At 38.3% G+C, this 21,362-nt stretch overlaps 2 protein-coding genes across 2 annotated transcripts in view; both read left to right on the top strand.

Annotated features, from left to right (window-relative positions):
- The window catches only part of GRM5 (glutamate metabotropic receptor 5), a 501,144-nt gene that overhangs the window by 307,590 nt on the left and 172,192 nt on the right, over window positions 1–21,362 (top strand). The window lies entirely within an intron of this gene.
- Window positions 1,747–19,938, top strand: RAB38 (RAB38, member RAS oncogene family). Its single transcript, XM_066339230.1, has 3 exons — window positions 1,747–1,984; window positions 9,487–9,767; window positions 19,748–19,938. Exons 1-3 carry the CDS (start codon window positions 1,780–1,782, stop codon window positions 19,898–19,900), a joined length of 639 nt encoding a protein of 212 aa, XP_066195327.1. The 5' UTR covers window positions 1,747–1,779; the 3' UTR covers window positions 19,901–19,938.

Below are 21,362 nucleotides of genomic sequence, written 5' to 3'. Positions count from 1 at the left end.
AAATTGCTAAATCCTCTCAGCCTGTTCTTTGTTTAAGCTCTAAAAGGGGAAATCTTCAGCTTTAGAGGGTAGTGGTGAATGCTTAGAAGTACTCAAGTATTGGATCCTCTCAGGAAACAGTGGTGCTGTAAATGCAGGAATACACATAGCACACACTACCAGTAATAACAATAATAAGCTTGAATCATGCAAATATACTAACTGATTGAACTGGCTTGCTTTTCAAGTTGTAGTTGTTTATGATCTCCATACCTAACAAGGTTAAGCTCTTTAAAATTTCTCTCCAAGCAGGATAAAAATGACAACCTGTTTTTGGAAAGATAATTTATCTTATTTTAAAAAAATCCTCTTATTAAAAAAAAAGTTCAAGGAAAATATTTCCCCCCTCAAGTTATCTATTTCCACTTTGTGTGTTTATATACATATATTTATATGCATACACAAACTCAAAATTTGAGTTTAAGGACCAATTATAAAAGATTACATAATGTGAATGTTCTGAATTCTTTGTCTACTAAAATCCAGCTTTTTGGATAGATGACAAAATTCTAATGCCATTTCAATCCACACTTAAATAAGAACTCCATCAAATAATACTACAATAAGTGAAAAACATGTTTTCATTTTATCAAGAACATCAATAAATAAAAAAATTATTCACTGATAAGTTGCAAACAATGTTAAAATTCTTTGGGTTTGCTATCAAAGCTGTTAAAAGGATCAAACACCTCTAGTTAATGGTTAGAGGTGTCCAGCTAAGCTGCCTAGGTAAAATTCATTGTGTTCTTCATTCCAAATATAGGGATGATCATGTCAGAGGAATGATTTACTCAAATGGGTTCAGCTGTTTGCAAGTTTCATATCTCTTGTTTTGGAAAACAGAGGACTGTTGAGACACTGGCATTCATATGCTCTGAGGCTGTTACGCTTTCATAACTTCTGATTATTTGAGTCATGAGATAAACCTGGATTTTTTGCATTTTAGAGTCCAGTTGTGTGAAAAAAACAAAGCACAAGTTGTGCACTGCATTGAGATGGAAGCATGCTTACAGGTATAGAGAGACAATCACAATTATGGTAATGAAATTTAGAAATATATATCTGCTGTAATTAAATTTGTACAGCTCCCTTTGTATGGACACAAGTAAAGCTGCTTCTTACTGCTATAACTGCCACTTCTAGTGATGTGACTGCACTTGCACTAACTTACATGGATTAGAACCAAATTGCATCCAAGCTAAAGTCACACTGGTTTAATTTTTGCATTTTAGTGGAGACATGAAACCTCTGAAGGGAGTTTTCTGCGGGTTTTTTTGCAGTGACTGACAACTTAAAGACATCTGGAAACAAGCATAGGGTGATATATTATCACCAAGACAGGGATTCAAAATTTACTGTGTGTAAAATTAGTGCACAACAGAAACACTGTCCTTTCAGCAAGGAGCCAAACAGAGAACAGGACTGTTGCACGAATTTTCCTGCAAAGTCTTTGGCAGCCAGACTAATCCCAGACACACCTCGTGCTGACCTTTACACACATACGCACAAAACTTTCTGGGAGACTTCCTTCCCCCAGTCTTTACTTACTTCATCTCCCAGCAGGGCTGCCTGCTGGACCTGGTGATCCTGCTTCCATCGGAAAGGAGAGAGCCTCCACCTACCTTGCTCTCCTTCCTTCCCTCCCCAGTCCCTCACTCCCTCTCTTCCCCTCAGGCTGGCAGGATTCCTCGGGCAGAGCATGCAATCAGTTTGCAGGGAGCAGCCGCAGCCACAGGAAAGATGCAGAAGCACAACCAGAAGGAGCACCTCTACAAGCTGCTGGTGATCGGGGACCTGGGAGTGGGCAAAACCAGCATCATCAAGCGTTATGTCCACCAGAACTTCTCCCCCCACTACCGGGCCACCATCGGGGTGGACTTTGCTTTGAAGGTGCTGAACTGGGATGCTGAGACTGTGGTACGGCTGCAGCTCTGGGACATTGCGGGTGAGTACAGAGGAGAGCCCTCTGCCCCATAATCTATCAAAAAGCAATACAAAATATAGACCCCAATTCATTTGTACTGATCTGAAAGCTGGGAACTTCCTAGCCAGTGAGTGAGAGCAGATTGAGGGGAGAAAATTTTAAGGGCAGGTTGACATTTTGGGGATCCCCTAAAACTAGCAGACTTCCAAGCTAGGGAAATCAGAGAGTCAGAGTGGAACCTCTGCTAGCTGATTTTTCCCCCCAAGCCCTTGGATATGTTCAGGGACCCAGGTACCTCTCTCCAAATGCCCCAATTGTTTCCCTGCAGCTGACAGTGTTTAGTTTTGCTTCCTTGGACTAACAAAACTCTATGACTGGAGGAAGAGTAACAAGAATGTGAATGTCCTGTTAAATCTTTTTAATATGGTGGAACAGATGAAGCATGAGAAAGATGATTAAAATTACTTTTATAGTTTAAGATATAAAGAAACTGTATATCTGAGTTATTTTATCAAAATACTTTTCTTCTCTCTCCTTCTTCCTCTATCAGTCCAATGAAAGCAACTTCTTAGGTGTTTTGGAAAGAGAAATGTTTCTCTTTGGCAACAATTCTGGTTGTTAAAAATATAATTACTCATATTTAAATATCTTTGTTCCAATATTAAGCAAAACAAACGACGATTTAGCATCTGCAAAAAGAAAGAGAATAAAGAAGTCCAGATATCCCCATGTCATTAAAACCCACAGAATTTGACACTGTTACTGTCAGTGCTACAGACATTTTTAATTTGGCTTCAAATTTAACACACAACTTTTTTTTTTGCCACCCCCTTTGTGAAAATCAATCTCTTTTTTTCAGTCCATCAAAATAAGTTTATCTTGATGGCATATATCCCATGCTGTAAGTAATCATTTTTCACTTAGTGAACGTAGGAATCAAATACAACTGCAATGATAGATTACAGCATAAAGGATGGCATTTAAAAACTCAATTAAATTAAGAAGTTACTTTCATTAAGTAGGGAATAAAATTGAACATCATATACCAGCCTGTGGCCTGAGTTGTGGGCTCACTGATCTGGTCTGGAACAGCACCGGGTAAAACTGGTGAAATGAAAAAATTCTTGACATTCTTATTGGCGGAGGGAGTGCTTTTCTTCTGCACTGAGCTGTCTCATGTCTGAGCTCTGAATTTGGCACTGAGGTACGAAAACTTATGCAACAACGTTGCTTTATGCAAAACGCATGAACTCTGCTTTTTCACAAGCTCATACAGTCTTGTGGTTTTATTGTTTTAAATACATATATGCTAAGTTTTCTTTAATAAAAGATGGAATTTATTTTACTGTTCACCAGTTGCTGCTTTTAACAACAAATACATACACTGCCAGAAAAACTTTTCTGCATGAGAAAAAAGTATTTAATAGTGAATTCTGAACGTATCAGGTACTTAAAGAATGTATTTTGCATGCCTTGTTTCAGAGATTTATTACACTACTAATCATGTGCTGGTGGATCATATGATGTAGCTTTCAGTCAGGCTGCAGAAGCAATTACACCTAGTTGTAGTACTGAATGACTAGCATGCTTTCTGAGTTATCACACATGACAGAGAGAATTACAGCACAGTACTAAATTTCATATGAATTGCCCAATTCAAAGCATCATTGTGAAGGTCAAGACGGTGGTCGGTAATAAAGAGTTGCTGTCTTAGCTTTAATGGCTTCTGCTGAAGGAGCTTTAGCTGTTGCTGGCTGTACATAGCGAGTTCTGTAAGCAACACACTGAATTCAGATGATCATGGTGCAGGCATGAAAGTTATTGCACATGAGGCATCTGGCTGGTGAGAGAAAAAGAGGTTCGAAAATGAAAGAGAAGTAAAACTGATTGGAAATACGGAGAGAATGGAATTGGTTTTTCCTGGCTGTGGCTGGTCACCTATCATAATTTGCAAAATACAAATGGGCAATGAGAAGAGGGAGGAAAATAAAATCTCTTGTCTAAGAACATCCTCTCTCTTTTGATGGACTCTCTGTTATCAGGTCAGGTTTATCTTTTGGGTTAAAGAAATAAACTTTCAGTCTCTGAACAAGCTGAAGGATGTTGGTGTAGCATGCAAGACACCTTGAATTCAAACAAATTCTGCAAATACATCAATAATATTTCATATCAGTAATTATGTATGAATACATATTTTTTTATATATATGCATATATAGGTATCAAGTGTTATTTTCTTACAGCTTTTTACACTGTGGATCAGTAAGTATTAAATTGTTTAACCATCTAGAAATAATTTTCTTAAAAATATTGTGAGTCAAACAAATGTCAACCAATTATTAGTAGTATTTATGTACATGGTGACTTCACTGGAGAAGTGACACATTCCAGCTGTGGTAGGACCAAGCAGTTTAGCCTGATTTATGCTTACCATTCATAAGAAGAAAAAGTAGATTTTGTTTGTCTGATACCATCTAATTAAGTGTAGTTGATATTTGTGTAGCATATTTTTCTATGTTTTTTGATTTTATAAACAGAACTATAATATGATCTAGCAGCTAAATGCTGAAACTGCATTTATTTAGATGAGTGAAAAATGCCATAAAACAAGGATACCTAAGTATTACAAAAAGTAATTCAGGGATAATGTAGGCTCTGCATCACACATTGTTACATTAAGACAGTGATTTTAACACATATTTTATTCCTGAAACCGTGGGTGTTAGGCAGTTACAGTAGGATTAACCTTTATGCTGTATGATTGTATGGTGTTCGTAACCACACACTGTCATTAAAATCTATGAACTTATGTCTGATTCAGTGAAGTGCCTAAGTTTGAGGTGACTGAATGTTTAGTATTGAGTGTGGGGGGAGATATACTTGATAAATTTCCCTTGTCTTTAATTTCTTCACAACAATTCCATTTTGTTTCACCTTATGTCACAAATTATCAGTTTTTGTGTTCCTGTTAAAGTGTGCCATCACCTCTACTGCTGTGTCATACAACCTTAAATCTTACTCCTCAGTCAATTTCTGTCTTTATTTCTTTATCTTTTCTGATGCTTTTGTGTACATATCCTTTAAATTCACTAACAAATTGTTAGAAGGAAAGCTTTAAAGAAACTCTGAATCATATTTTGCACAAGGTTACTGTGGATAGGGTTGGCCCTGCTGATGCGGGCTGGTGCACCACTTCTGAAGAAAACAGCTGTTGCAGACAGCAGATCTGGGTGTATTTGCTATTCCCCTCTGCAAGGCTACTCTCTGTGCTACTGTCTGTGTTTTGTGCCCAAACAGCCCAGAGATTTCTCTGAAGAACAGCTTTAGACATAGATTTACTGCAGGTAGAAGCTTTGAACATCAGAGAGCAGAGAGCAGCACATCAGAGCCTGCTCCCTGTTCCTTTTCCACAGCCATCTCAGCAGCCTCCTTATGAGTCCTTCTGCACTTGAGTGGGCTGGATTGTTCATTTCTACCAAAAAGATATTGGTTTGTGTTTAAAAGCTTGGTTCTCATCTCATAAAGAGTTGGACCAATGCTTTGGGGAAAGAGCAATTCCATTTCCTTTCCCAGTCACAATCACCTTCAGAAACAGCAGTCTTCCCAGAGATACAACTGAGTGTCTCTGCTGTTGTAAAGTTTTAAGGATTGTTATGCTGCAGAGGGAGTAAGTGGAAACCTGTTCACTAAGGCCAGGCACAGCACATCCTCAGCATTTTAGGCTTTCAGCAGCTGCTAAGCATTGCAGCACATATGCATAAATAAGATAGTCATGGTGATTTCTAGGCTAAGTTACCTTGAAATTACTGTTCTGCAAACATAAATAAGTCTCTTGCTGTGAGGGTTTTATTTCAGTAGAGATTGGTGGTGGAATCCGTGGGCCAGATCCTGCTGACAGCCTGCTTTTCCTCATTCTGCAGTGGTGAACATCAGCTCAAGGGTTCCTTAAGCTTCAGTCCATACAGACAATTATTTAAATTCTAATGTGAATATTCTGAAAGATGTTTTGAAGTGAAAGGTAAAAAATATTTAAATCTTCACTTCTGAGAAGTTTCCAGCTTCTCAGTGTTGGCTGAAGGCTGTCTGTAAAGAAAAGTGGTCCCCAAAAACACTGTCTCTTCGAACAGTGGCAAGAAGTAGAACACATCATAAAACTGAGCATTGGGAAGTTTTAATCAATTTTAAATTTCAATTTTTGTGCCACATTTCAAGTGCTGTGGTCAAGATGATGAAAATTATCTGAGTTTCAGAACTTTATCATTACATTTTATATCTTTATTAGAGTTGATATTGGTTAGTGAAAATTGTAGATTATTGTACAAATTTATCTGGAGTAAATTTTTATACGCTGTGTAAGTTCAGCTGCTGGTTGCTTTAAACCCATGAACTGATAGCTTTGCCTGCTGCAGAGGTGCCACTGAGATTAGGACAGATGTGCAGGCAGCTGCCCTTCAGAAAGGAAGTGCTTCCCTTTAGCAGAAATCTTGTTGCTTTGTCACCTTGGTCTCACTGGGTTCACTTCCAAGTAGAGTAGATCTGAGTCAACAATTAGACATTTCTTCTCAGTCTCTGAGTGCAAAGGAACCCTAACCTTCAGTACTCCCAGTTAATTTTTTAAATCTAATTTAGGGCAGATAATCTCAACATAAAGCACCATCTCAGTGAGCAAGGGCCATTGGAATTGCAGGGTTTGATGCCAAATGCCAGTGGCCTTGCAAGGGATGCAGTAAAGTACAATGGGCCAGATCAAATATTTCCCAAGCTTCTGACCCTTCCAGTGAAAAGGAAAACCAGTCTTCCCCAGTCCCTCTTGCAGTAAAACAGATTCTAATGTTCAAGGCTGCCAGTGAGGTACCGCTGAACATCTAATGGTTGATCTATTTTCTAGCCCAATTCCTGCCTAAGACTGAAAGCATAAGGCCAGATTTTGACACCTTTAAGATGTCAAACAGTGCCTATTTTTATGAGTGATTCTGCTAAATGAAAAAGTTTTAGGAACCTCATCTATTAATATAGGATCTTGTTCACATAAGATTCTTTGTTCCACAATAATCTGTGGAAAAAAGTGTACTTCTGCATCCTTAGAAATATTATTTAGTTCTCCAAGCTCAGTGCAAATACTAGAGATCACATTTTCCACAATTTAAATTAAATAAATGTCATTATGCAGATGTCATAAAACTAAAATTCTGATTTCTAAAGCACCTCTTTTTCCATTCAAATTTGCCTAATGTCTGTCAAGTATATTGATACATTAATTATAACTGATGGAGAAAAAAACCACTTCAGAAACAGTTTAGACAGTTAGTCCAGCAGCTCCATTCTTTCTCTTTCTTTGAAGTGGTTGGTGATGGAAATTGGTTATCCCTGTCTTTCTGCAAAATGCTGCTTTTGCAAACACATTGGCTTTTCTGTGCGGTGAAAATCCTGTGTATCTGAAAAAGCAGCTGGAAGCCAGAGGAAGAATCAGTGTCATACAATTTGTCAGAAATTTGTGGCCCACTAAGAGACAGTAGATCACAACTTAGGAGCTTTTTATTCCTTTAGTAACTTCCTTTATGATGAAGGATTTCATGCTGCAAATTAATAATTTAGTTGATGTTCTGTGACTCCATGTCCCACCTATCTTAGTGATCTGTGTCCCAAAATCTATGAGTGAGGCTTAAGTTGAGCTGCCCTTATATCGCCATGCTTAGTATTAGCATCTCAAGAACTTTGTATGAAAAGTGTAGTGAAATACAATATCCATCAAAAACTATTTGTATATGTTGCTGCTTACATCACTGCTATGTTTCTAATCAGGCCTTGGCTTTTGGTGGAAGGCACCTTCCTGCAGATGAAAAAAGAATTTCTCAACAAGGAGATTATTGAATAGCACATGACTTAGCCATTCATCTGATTAGCCCACTGATAGGAATCATAAGACATTTGAATAAAATATAGACAAAAGAAATTTTGAATATGGCCTCTTCTTTCCCAGAAATAATCTATTTCTATCTTGTTTATCAATAGGACACAGTGTTTCTTTAAGATTAAAAAAAATTGACATGAATTTGGAGGATACAGGCTTCTTCTTTGGTTTCTGTATCATGTGAATGACTTTCTCCTTGCTGCCACAATGCTTAAACCCAAAGATAAATATCACAAACTGATGGTGTTGACCCCCTAAGTGGGTTCAGTGCTATTTCCATTAAATGAAAGTGCATGGTCTAGAAGCCCAGGAATCTTCACTTTTCTCTTCTCAGCCCTCCCTTACATTTGACAGCACAATTTCCATCAGATAAATTCTCCACAGGTAACCTTCCTGGGGTCAGAGGAAGACTGCCAATCTTCTTCTCTTCCTAATCTCTCAAAATTGCTCACAGTGAGAAAGTGAGGCTAGAAACAGGTTTGCATTCAATGCTTCTATTTCCTTAGCACTTTTTCCCATCTATGGAAGCACATACAAGGGTTGTCTTGCTTAAAAACTGTTACTGTAGTGAAATGTTTCAGGAGCTTATAATTCTTCATTGGATCACAGCTCCACTGTTGACATTAGTAGAAAATCTGTTTTTTATTTTCAAAAATTTCTGTGTAATTTATTTTTCTGGAGTTCCCATAAAAACAACAAGTATATTAACAAATCCACTGCTGATCAACACACCACATCCTGATATTATGTGTTAATTTGTTCATGCTTTTAATCATATAAAATGATTGGTATTTACAAATGTTCATGTCTGAATATAGTAATGTACTATTAACTCACAAAAATTCTGCCCTTACTCAGAAAGCACTTTGAATTCAGCAAATAAAACCGTGAAGCCTCTGAACAGATCTAGTATGAAACTTTCCTTACAGATCTTTTCACTGCAGCAATGCAACTCTTCATATTGCTACTGTTGTTCCATTTCCATGTTTGTAAGGCTTTAAATTTGCCTTCCTCACTTCTGTGTTTTAGTTTGCCAATAAAAGTAAACTTTTAATTACTCTGATGCCTGATATGGCTCCAGAGCTGTATAATATTACTGCTGGTTAGTATCATTTGCATGAGAATATGCAGGAACCTCTTCCTGCGTGAGCGGTTCAGTTATGTTGGATGTTTTAGACAAAATATCATAATCCCAAGGAGCTTCCTTTCTAGTACCTTTGTTTATTTGTGAGTCTTTTTGAAAGTCCTATAATGTATCCAAAGGCTCTTGGTACTGTCCACAGATTGAGAAATCTGCCAGCCTAATAAGACCATACACTTATTATTGCCTTATTACACTTATTTTTCACTTCCAGTGGACTTCATTAAATTTCCTTGGATGTTGGTTTGAAAATTCCTTTTTCTTGAAGTACCCTCCTGCATATTCATACAAATTATTCTGGCATGGTACTTATTTAGGGAAAGATTAGTTTCCCAGAGACTTATAAAATTAAGTCCTGCCTTCAGCAATGTTATCTTAGAAAACCTGTTATGTGAAATACTGACCTAGACTGGAAGCACTGATTTTTACAAAGGGATCTCTTTTTTTTCCCCTCCTACTTTCTTCATTACAGGACAGGAAAGATTTGGAAACATGACCAGGGTGTATTACAGAGAGGCTATGGGGGCGTTTATTGTCTTTGATGTTACAAGACCTGCGACGTTTGAAGCAGTGACAAAATGGAAAGAGGATTTGGACTCTAAGTTGATTCTTCCAAATGGCAAACCTGTGCCAGCAGTCCTATTAGCAAACAAATGTGACCAGGGAATAGATGTTCTTATGAACAACGGCATCAAGATGGATCAGTTCTGCAAAGAGAACGGGTTTGTGGGCTGGTTTGAAACATCAGCCAAGGTAATGTTTCCCCTTCTTTTCAAATGTTTCTAAGAATAGAGAAATCAGTTCCTAAAATAGTTCATTTGGTCTAAATGTGCACCTTGAAAAGCTCTTCTCTTGGTAGTATTAATTAAAGGTAGATTTGCAAGTATATACTGTGCATTCCTATTTCTTTTAGATCTTTTATTGCAACACTCTGAAATGCAGCAGCTGTAATATGATAGGCCAGCAGTGAAGTCTGTACCCGGACAACAGGGTACTGGGCAATAGCCTGGGGAGCAAGATGACCTTAGGCAAGGCACAGAAGCTACCTCTTGTGAATGATATGAGGATGTTTTTCATCATTCTTAGCACTGAATATTATCTCTAAATATTTATATAACCACTTTGCCCCAGAAATGCTGATTTGAGACAAGACCTTCATTGCCTTAGATTCCAGAAATAAAGACAGTCTATTGTAGTGTTCGTACAATGTTCACTGTTATAAGCTCTCATTCTCAAAAGCTTTTTCAAAGAAATCACATATCTGGGGAGGAAGGAAATATCAGTGGTCAAAGTGCTGAACGCGCTGCTCTGAGGTTTGATTCTTTGCCTTGGTACAGATTTCCTGAGTGCATGGAATATTGAGATAAAAACCAGAAAGAGCACTCAGATTTTCAAATTATAAAGGCTGAAAGTACATTGATACTGTAGGTAAGTTTGAGATGTCTTGGATAATTTCAGTTCATGGAGGATTTGGAGAGCTGGCATGTAAAATACTGATTTGAACACAACAATTCAGTGGATATGGTGTTGATTTTATCCTCCTATTATGAAAGCCAATGTCATCACTGACAGCTCTGGGGGACTTTTTGATGTTTGAAATGTAAACAGTTTGGTTCTGATTTAACCTAGATTTTTAGTAGTCTGATAGCCAAAATGCTACATTTGATTGTTTAATTCCTTTTAAACACTTTATGTAAGGTACTTGAGAATTTTTAGGGTGTATATTTGTTTTACTTTTCTGGTCTTGACACATTCTTTAAGCATTAATATTTAAAAGATGTTTCACTTGTAATCTGTAGAAGAAACAGCAGGGGAATAGCAACATATCCCAGACTGCCTCAAGCATTGCATGAACTCTGGGCTGGGAGTGCAGATTTTCAGTACTTAAAAGGGGCTTATAAAAAGGATGGGGACAAACCTGTTATGAGGGCCTGTTGTGCCAGGTCAAGGGGTAGTGGTTTTGAACTAAAAGAAGGTAGATTTACACTAAGATAAGGAATGAATTTTTTTTTCTGACAAGGGTGGTGAAACACTGGAACACATTGCCCAGAGATTGTGGCCGCTCCATCCCTGGAAGGGATTCAAGGCTAGACTGGATTTGGCCCTGAGCAATCTGATCTAGATGAGGATGTCCCTGCCCTGGCAGGCAGGTTAATCAAGATGACTTGAAGAGGTCTCTTCCAACCCAAACCATTCTATGTCTTTGCAATTAATGTCTTTGCTTTCCTACTGAATGGGTCTCAGTGTTTCTTCCAAATGCCATTTATAGGGAGAAATTTTGGTCTAGGTAAGTGTGTACTATCTTTATCTTGCTCCACAGCAAGATACTTCCTATTGCTTCATGTGTAGCACCTGGTTTGTATTCAGGTCTGTGGTTCATCTGCTGGTTTCTGTTGGGTCAGGCCAAGAGAATCCAGTGTTCCTCTTTATGATAAACTACATTCTACTATGAGAATGGAATCTGTACCATGAATTCCATACATCAGTCCCCAGCAAGCATATGTCCACCACTCAAAAAGGACAACCACATTTATTGTTCCAAGGGTCATTGCAGGTCAGGACAGAAAATGAATATGCAAGTTATTTGAAAGATCACAGAGAGGTTTTATGATTATGATGGAGAAGTCTATGGAGAACTATGGAAGTATAAAAAACTGTATAAAGGACATAAATTTTTTTAAAGTCACAACAGAGGAAACTTTTCCAAAGTTCTCTAAGCTGCATAGTACTTAGATTTTCTGTTATTTTAGACAAGGTAAATATCTAAATTCTTCTTACGTTACTTAACTCCAAAACCCAAGCAGACCCCAGATTGCCACTGTAATCATGTAGGAATAGAAAAAAATCCAGCCATGACGAGACTTGTTTTCAAGAGCCACTCTGAAGGGAATGGTGACAGTCAAGGGCACACATCTGTTATCAGAGTATTCTCTGCTGTTATACACCAGAGACTAGGACCTGTTGTTTTGCAATCTACACACCTGATTTCCACTCAGAATTGGTGGCTCCTGACTTAAAAATTATACAAAGAATCATTTCAATAAACATGGTAGAATCACAACATTTAAACAAAATTAGATAAAAATAATTTCCCCACTTGATCTAAGTTCTAAACAAAACCCTACACTTCCTTTTCTAAACGAAACTATTATTACTACTATTTTAGAATTCTGGATATTATACATACCTGGTATTCTTTTAGCCTAGGCCATCATACATAATTGAACCTGGGTCTGGGAAAAATAAATAACTAACTCTGCTACAGAGAATAGAAACTCTTCCAAAGCAGAATAACACAGACAAAGGAGTCATCATATAGCAGCTAGGAGTTTTAGCAGTTCAAATAAGTAATAGCTCTCTTTTTGTGGTACCCTGGAATAATTAGATCTCCAGAGGTTTTCTGGTGATGTGCTTGGAAATGGTAAAGCCTTGAGAGCAAACTGAATATGATTTAAGCAGTTTGGAAAAACAAAGGTGATTACTTATAAAAATAACATCTTTTAGTTCTGGTTGTCTTCCAGAAAGTAGCATGCTATATATGTACCTACCATATTTCAAGCTGTCAATGGTTTTTAAGCTTTTGTATGTAGTACTGGAAGATTACACCAAAAAATCACCGTATTATTCACTGGTGCTATTTTTGTAAGTTAACAGCTCCCATATAAAACATTTGAACCACCTAATGCAGTTTTATGTATTATTTTTGATTCTTACATTAACCTGAAGGAAATAACCCTCTTTCAGTCTTGTTCTCCCTACAAAGACAGAAGATTTTGTTTGGATAGTTTTCCATGTGAGAAGGGCCTTATTGGGCAGCATCACCTCACAGTCTAGTCACAAGTTCCACTATTGCCATATATCCGGTGGTGAACCTAGTCTCTTTTATATCTACATATTTACTTCGCTCATATTGTTTGCTGTCTAAGAGGCATATCCCCAGATAGTCACAAAATAACCCTTCATAGTAAATTCTTTAATAAATTTCATGACCACAACTATTGCGAAAGATTCATTCTTTTAAAGGAAGGAAATTTCTTCTTCCTGTCACACATTCAATTATCCAGCACATGGCCAGAGCAGCTGAGAGCTCCATTCACATTTCCAAGCCTTTCAACTGTTTTCACCACCATTCCTAGTTCAAAGAGGTGAGCTTTTGACTTGGATTAGAGAAGGAGCAATTTCAAGCTTATTATCACTTTATAATGGAAATGAAACTGGTGCAACAAAATGGACAAGTCAGGCAAAACTAAATGTGCTTGAAAGTACCTAATTCAGAAATAACTTGAAATACCTTACAACTGGCCATAGCTGTGCTGTTATTATGCCTGAGTTCCTCTTTTCCCTGCTGTAGTTCTGCTGTCAGCAATACAAAATTAGATGAAAAGACATTCATGTTTTGTCCAAATTGCCCAGAAAGGCTGGTAGCTGTGCTTTTCAGATCCTTACAAAACTGGGTTAAGCACACAGCTCCTTGTCTCCTGAGCGTCATGGCCTGAAGACTGATGAGCAGTCTGAGTCTCTGGGCTATCTGGATATATCCTGTTTGGACCAGGACAGTGTTATGGAATCTTTGTGCCTCTAAGAAATGTGGATAATAAGATGTCCTTTATTTAGCTTTTTTTTTGACAGGTAGTCCCCCAGTGTGTCACCATAGATTCAGAATGAGTTGGGCTGGAAGGAACCTTAAAAATCATCTAGTTCCAACTCTCAACAGGGCCCAAATGCTGGACTAGCAATCAAAAGTCCTCTTTGCCTTTGATCTGCTGTGTTACTTTTAGAAAGTCATTCTCACCTCTGTTCCAGCCTTCCTTTCAAAAAGCAATGACATTAATTCTTCCTATCTTACCAGGGAATTCTGTGAATAATCCAAGCTCTACTAGCCCTTGTTTAAATCACAGATTCTTCAGTTCTTTTGACTGGAAAATTATTATGAAAGATGAAAAAAGCAAGGTATGCAGTAGACTTGCAGAAGAACAGGATAAGCAGTTCTAGTTTCCATAAAGAAAAACAAGGTTTGGACATGTATTTGAATTAGGCTGACACTTTAAACTAATCTGCTGATCTGGTAGCTTAAATCCAAGCAATCCATTTGAGACTGCCAGACCCATTTAGGGATGTGTAGCTCCCTAGATTGTCTTTTTAATTCACTCTATAAGAGTCTAACCAATCTCACTGCACAGTCTTAGAAAATATTTCAGATTCTGCCATAAAGCAATAAATAAAGCTGACACTTAAGACAGGAGATTTCATTTCAGATGTATGGTCACTTTGTGCAGGATCCTCTGCAGTTTGTTTGCTGTAATTAAAAGGAGTTGATTCAGATTGTCCTATGGGTATCAGAGATGTCCTGTAGCTCTCTGGATCACTTATATGAAATGTAATATTTAGTGCTGTCCCAAATCTGGAAATTCAGAGAATGACAAAATTGTTGAGATCAGAAATTCATTTAGTGAAATAATTTCATTGCAGTATATTCAACCAGCTGTAAGAATTCAATCACAGAAATGATCTTGTTCTCAGAGTTGCAGCCACAGCAGTTCACATCCATGAATTTCATCTTCATGCATCCAGATGGCTTTTAACTTGTATGGCTTCATTTTCCTAGAAACACCGTTGCAGGAGTACAGCACACCACCTTAATAAGGCTCTATTCCCAGCAGTTTCCAGGGAGTTCTGCTAATGGAGCATGTGGAGCCATTCTCTCAGAGTGCTAGCTCAGGGCGAGTGCAGGTTAAAGTATCTTTCAAGTAATTTCCTTGCTCCTGGATTTTAGTGCAACATGGAAATAAAATGTGGAAACTATGAGCTTCTCACTAGGCTCCCATCTAATACCTCAATATTTCACAATTTGTAAATGTTTGCTTAGGGGTAGCCAATTTTCTTCAGCTCAGTAGTAGTCTAAGGTTGTATCTCTAGGCAGCACTGATTTAGAGCTCCCCAAGTGCTCTGTGCCTGCATACACACTTTCTCTTCATCCTGGTTTTCAAGGTAAGACTCAGAAGCATCAGATTCAGTAAGAGGAAAAAACTGTCAATGTAAAAAGGCAAAAGCATTCTGTCACAAACAACCAGATAGTCAAATCGAAGATATGTGCATGATAAAGAAACGAAAAGGTCTTTCATTTGAAAGTGAGACAGGCCCCTAAAACTTTCCAGGGCTTTATTCTTCTACAAAGAGCTAAGAGACAGTCTAATCTGTGGGAACTTATTTCATATACTAAAATTGAATGCCTTAAATATTGATGTTCAGCATCTGCAGTAGAGATGGCAGATAAAGGAGAAGGTAATCCAGAATGCTAAAACGATTCTTGAGCTTCTGGGCTGCTTTGAGTCACATTGAATAATGTATTTATTTTCCCTTTAGTTGATTGTTGCTTACAAGGCATTATTTCCAACAGCAATCAGTTCAAGGGTTTTAAATAATGCAGCTCCTTTTCTGTGCCCTCAGTGGCTAGCTATCCTTTCCATAAAACTGCCCTTTGAAAGGATATATTTTAATAAGATCAATCTACAAAGTAAACACTTATTTCATTTATGTCTTCCAGTGTTCCTTTCTGTATTTCAGAGATTACTCATAGTTATTTTCTTTGCCTTCTTTTGTTTGGTAATGGACTAAAGAGTACTGTGCTGTGATTTTCACTTTTGCATTCCTTCTTGATGAGGCCAGGAGGAAGACCAGCACAAGTAGCCAGACATTGTCACATAAGCAGGGTTCTGCTTCTTGACCTGGCAGATTTTGGCAGGTTGGTGCAGGATAAATCACTGAGGGATAGATTCACAACTCAGCTTTTGCACTGGCTGGAACAGTGTCTCAGATGCTGGGGCTTACTGAGCCACAGAAACAGGCTAGGCACTTCAAGGGACAGGACAAGGCAAGATACCTGGGAAAGGCATTTATAAAGGCTGGCATGCTGAATCAAGAAAACAGGACCGATAAAGGCACCATAATATGGGAAGATTTTTTTGGTCTTGCAGTAAAAGCTCTCTCTTGGGAGAGAGCTTTTCTTGAGAAAGGAAAGTGTTGCATTCTCACCTTATCTTCATCATATGCCATCTCTCACTTTCCAACTAGCCACCACATGCTGGACCAAGTTTCATGTGGCTCTGCATTTTCTCCTTTTGACAAATGGCCATAGCAGCACTTCCTTATCACAGAAAGCTGGTGTCCAGATTAACACATCAAAGATGTAGTGCTGAATAATACCAGCCCTAAAAGAAATATACGGAGACAGAGTGTCTCCTGTGTTTTACTATGGAGGTAAAAGTGGCCTCAGAGGATGCTGGATAGCAAGCACTACAGGTGTGAGAGAAAAAAAAGAGAAAGGAGAGGAGAGGAGAGGAGAGGAGAGGAGAGGAGAGGAGAGGAGAGGAGAGGAGAGGAGAGGAGAGGAGAGGAGAGGAGAGGAGAGGAGAGGAGAGGAGAGGAGAGGAGAGGAGAGGAGAGGAGAGGAGAGGAGAGGAGAGGAGAGGAGAGGAGAGGAGAGGAGAGGAGAGGAGAGGAGAGGAGAGGAGAGGAGAGGAGAGGAGAGGAGAGGAGAGGAGAGGAGAGGAGAGGAGAGGAGAGGAGAGGAGAGGAGAGGAGAGGAGAGGAGAGGAGAGGAGAGGAGAGGAGAGGAGAGGAGAGGAGAGGAGAGGAGAGGAGAGGAGAGGAGAGGAGAGGAGAGGAGAAAAAAATAATTCTCAAATTCAGCAATCATCACAATTCCTGTGGTGTTCCTTTGTAGGACAAAGCCGTATGGGAAGTGACAGCTATGGCATTTCAACATAGAGACACACTGAAAGATATTTTTTCACTCCACTGTCCCACCTATATTTTCTTGGCTTTTTTTGAAACATAGTTAATTTTATTTTTAGGTATAATTGAGGCGGTTTCCATGTCTCAATACCATTAATAGGGTGTCTGTGATTATTCCTGTCTGTCCAATCTTATGCTCTGATTGTTGGTCTCTTTGTGTTTGAGTGGATATTAACTTTCCCTTTTTCCTCTCCTTGACTGCCTTTCAACACTTCATGTGCTCTAAAATCAACAGGCCTCCTGTTGGTGTTTGGGTAGCAGATCACCTTCTACTGTCTGTAGCTCTTTCACTGCCTAGCAGAATATAGATTTTTCTTTTGCAAAATACACTATAGGAGGAGAGGTGGAGAAATCAATATTTCATTAGTCAGACCAGAATACAGCAATGTCTGATCTGCAGGTCTAGGACGCCACAGGATTTAGGCTGTAACAAAAGGCAGTAGTAGAATCAGAAAGGAAGTGGTCAAGGCAGGGATCTGGGACAGCAGGAGATGCTTTGTTGGCATTACCACAGGCTCCTTGCAGCAGGTGATTTAACATATTTCTTCTCATCCATACTGTGTACCAGTTGTCATCTGAACCACAGGAGCAGTCTGGAGCTAGACACAATCTCAAAACCTGCTGTGCTGTCTGCTGGGGTGCTGGGGTCACTTCTTCCTCCCCTTGTAACACAGCTGAAATTGTCATCCACACAGCTTAAACAGTTCATAAAAGTGAGAAACTGCCTCTCTAGACTCAGGGCAGGACTTTTTATTCCTTCCCTCAATTTTTTTTCTTGTTCGAGGACTGGCTGGAGCTTTTTTTTTCCTTCTGCATTTTAGGCTCATGTCTGGCATGTGGACTTCCATCTATCATTAGCAGGGATGAGAGATGTCCACCTTACACCTATTTTATGTTTTTGTGGGCTTGGTTCCTTCCCACTTTCCCAATGTTGTAAAATGGTAGCCTCTGAAAAAGAGGGTTGCTGTTAATACATCTGAACATTAATCAATTTGGGCAGAATCTTAGACAGTCCCTAAAATGTTACTGAATAAACACATGCTGCCATTTCAACATAGAGGCCGCACATGGGCAAATGAAATGCTCACCGGTCCATCAGTAAAGACAAACACAATGCAAAAGATTTGTACATTTCTGGTTTTGTGCATTTAACAATCCTGTTTTGGCTTCAGTTTTCTAAGCAGTGCTGAAAGATATTTTTCATTGTCTGGTTTTGTTTGTTTTTTTTTTTCCTAATAAAATTTCACAGCGGGCTGAAAAGGGTTTTCAGTGCATGCTTGAGGAATTTTCTAGTCTGGTCTGAGAGAGCCGTGTGATACAACAGATTTTTCACATCTCGGTACAGAGACGATTCCTGGTTCCATACTAATTTCTACCAGTTACTATGTACATTACTTTTCTAAAGTATTGGGGTTTGCAGCTCACTGATATTCTTTACATACAAAATAATTCATGTATGTTATTGAGGAAACCTGTGAAATCTTGCACTAATTAACATTTTCAGTTAGATCCACAGATTTCAGCCCTTTACTGTGGTGCAAAAGGAATGGATAATGGAGTTTGTGGAGTCTTGCCATTAGTTTCAAGGGGATTGGACAAAGTCAGTCTCACAAAATCCATTCCTTAAGCTTTTGATTTTCCTATAAATGTGTCTTTTCTTCTGAAACACACACGTTTCTTTCTTTTATAGCTATTTTATGGCCTCAGTACAGCAGGCTCTAGATTACCATCCAGAGGGACATGCTCAAGAACTGGGACTAGATGGCATTTAAATGTCTCTTCCAATAAAAACTATTCTATGACTCAGTAATTTGGCTTGAAAACCTGGGCAATCTTAGGCTGCAAAGAAAACATTATCTTTAATGAGTGTATATTGTGCATATACACAAATGTATGCCTATATATAGGCATCCATTCTATATGGATGTATGTGGCCGCGTGATACAGTTTCCTAGAAGATTGAAGCTACAGTGAAGTTTCTATCTCCTGCTTTATAAAATAAGTAATCAATGCCAACAGTTGCACTAGAAGAGTGCCTTTCATACCAGAAAGCTTGGCTTTTCATTCCAAACATATTGGTGGCTATTATTTAAAAAAAAATCTTTACTCAGTACTACTCCTTATTTTCTATGCTGTGTCGAGCTGTGTCACTGATCAGGCTGTTTCAGCTTTACTTATTTTACAAATAGGGTAAGGGCTGCTGCAAGCTAAGTGTGCAGTTGATATCGGGCACATGTAGGAAAAGATGTGCTTTAGCTTTCATTTTAAACCTCTAGAGTGAGGATTTCTGTCCTACAAATGAAAACAGTGGTGATATATCTCTTCTGAAGCAGTGCATTGGAGATGCAGCCTCAACAAGAAATAAGGGAAGAATCATACAGATTCCAAATCATACAGAACTTTTTTATTGTTTTGTGAGTAATTTGAGATTGTATCATTTATTCAATGAAACTGGTCCATCACAGGTTTCATTGTGAGCATTGCATGCAGAAATCTTGAAACTGTGGAAAAGGCTTTAAAAAATAAGTGCTGTGCATGGTTGGAATTGCTGGTAGGTAATTATCTATTTGGAAATGAGTAACCATTATTCAAGCAGTGATATATGTTCTTTGGAGCTTTACTTCAAGCATTTGCCTTCAACACCTCTCTGGCATTTGTTTTTTCCGTTTATTGAAGCAATCAAATCACCAAGAGATTGAGGTAATTTAAAATTAGCTCTGTGTACATTTTAAAAGAGTTATGAATCATAATATATATATAAAACTTAACCAACTTCAAAATTCCAGTAAGCACTATTTAACGCAGTCAGTTTTTGAAAACTTTATAAAGGAAAGTCAACTTTTGATGTTGCCGAGAGAAAAGTTGAATTATGCACAGGAAATATACAACATGGTTTAATTAATATTCACTAATCAAACCTCTTTCTCTTTCACTTGCAGGAAAATATAAACATCAATGAAGCTTCCAGATGCTTGGTGAAACACATAATTGCTAGTGAGAGTGATCCAGTTCAATCTGTTGAACCAGATATTATAAAACCACACTTGAATTCCTCCAAGATTGTCAGTTGTTCAGCTTGCTTTAAATCCTAAGAGACTTCCATACAATAGCTGAACAACCATGATTCACACTTCATTCAACGAAACCAGCCTGCCCACATTGTCCCTAAGCAGATTGTCATTTTCTCAAAAATATATTTAAATTTTTCCTTTTTTTTTCAGCTAAAATTTATTATGAAGTGATCATTGATAGCAACTATTCAAAACTCTGGCTATTGGTCAAATAAGACTCACGGTGATGGCTGTGTTTTCCTATTTGGGTGGCACCAGTGATACTAAAACCTATTTCTTTGCCATGTGGTTTCTGAAAATTCTTATTTGTGATGTGACTGTGGCAGCACCACTGATTTCCTGGGTGTTTTCTCAATATCTTGATCAGGCAAATGTCACCATTGCACTCCTTGTCACCCCTTAGACTTGAATGATCTTGTTTCATATGAGGAAGATGATGATGAAAATGAAAATTGAGCTGTTCATAAAGAGACAGTTAAATATTCCCATTGCAAGTTCAGTCTCCTGGATGTAGTGACAAGACTGAACAAGAAGGAATGTTTCACATCCTTCAGTTCTCCAGAAGATCTGAGCTTCTGAGACTGATGAAGAATCGTCTCCCTCTTTCTCAGGAGTTGCATTCTCATGGTTGATAGCATTATTTTAGATGAAGAAAACTGGAACAAGTCAAGAGTAAGGAGTAACAAAACAGGCAATCAAGGATACAGTCCCCTGGGTGAAGGATTTTCAGAAAGTGTTATCTATTCTATAAGGCTAGTATTTCCTCTGGAAAGCCCACATTGATTTTTCCCTGCCTCTCATCCCTCATGCCACAGATATCCCCATGTATTTAAACTGTGCATATTCTATAAGTCCTAACATGCATCCCTTCATTATGTTTTTGTTCATGGGAAAATTCACTATCCACAGTGTAACATAGCAGCACAACTTTTAAGGAATCTGTCTGTCTTGAATAGGATGGTATTTGTTTTCTGAAAACATCCTTCTAAAATACATATGGATGATCACAGGAAGCAACCAAAATGAAACAGTCTTAGGAGACACTTCTGGAAGATGTGAAGAATTTATTGAGCCATACTGTGGAAATCAAATTCATGATTTTCAGCATCTCACAAAAAATGCAGGTTGGTAGAGTTATTCAGAGAAGTGTGTCTAGACAAGTTTTGACATCTGACTGCAAGCCCCTTCAAGACAAATTTTGCCTCTAACCTGCCACAGACAAATCACTCGGGCTTTTCCTTGCTAAGCTGTGAACTCTCAGTTGCAGAAGCTGTCTTCAGAGCCGGGTTCCTCTTCTTAGAGAGGTGTAACAGCATGGAAGGGAGGAGAGAAAATCTCATGGTGCCTTATGTTTGCATATGTCACTGCAGTACTTCACTGAACACTTAGTTGGAAAATATGGAGCGAAATTCTCAGTCTAGTCAATACCTGCTGCATAGGAAAAATGAAAAAAAAAAAAATTCCTCAAGCTGACCTTATACTG

The sequence above is a fragment of the Sylvia atricapilla genome, chromosome 2, assembly GCF_009819655.1.
Source record: "Sylvia atricapilla isolate bSylAtr1 chromosome 2, bSylAtr1.pri, whole genome shotgun sequence".
NCBI classification, from domain to species: domain Eukaryota; kingdom Metazoa; phylum Chordata; class Aves; order Passeriformes; family Sylviidae; genus Sylvia; species Sylvia atricapilla.
This window is presented reverse-complemented; position numbering and strand designations above follow the sequence as displayed.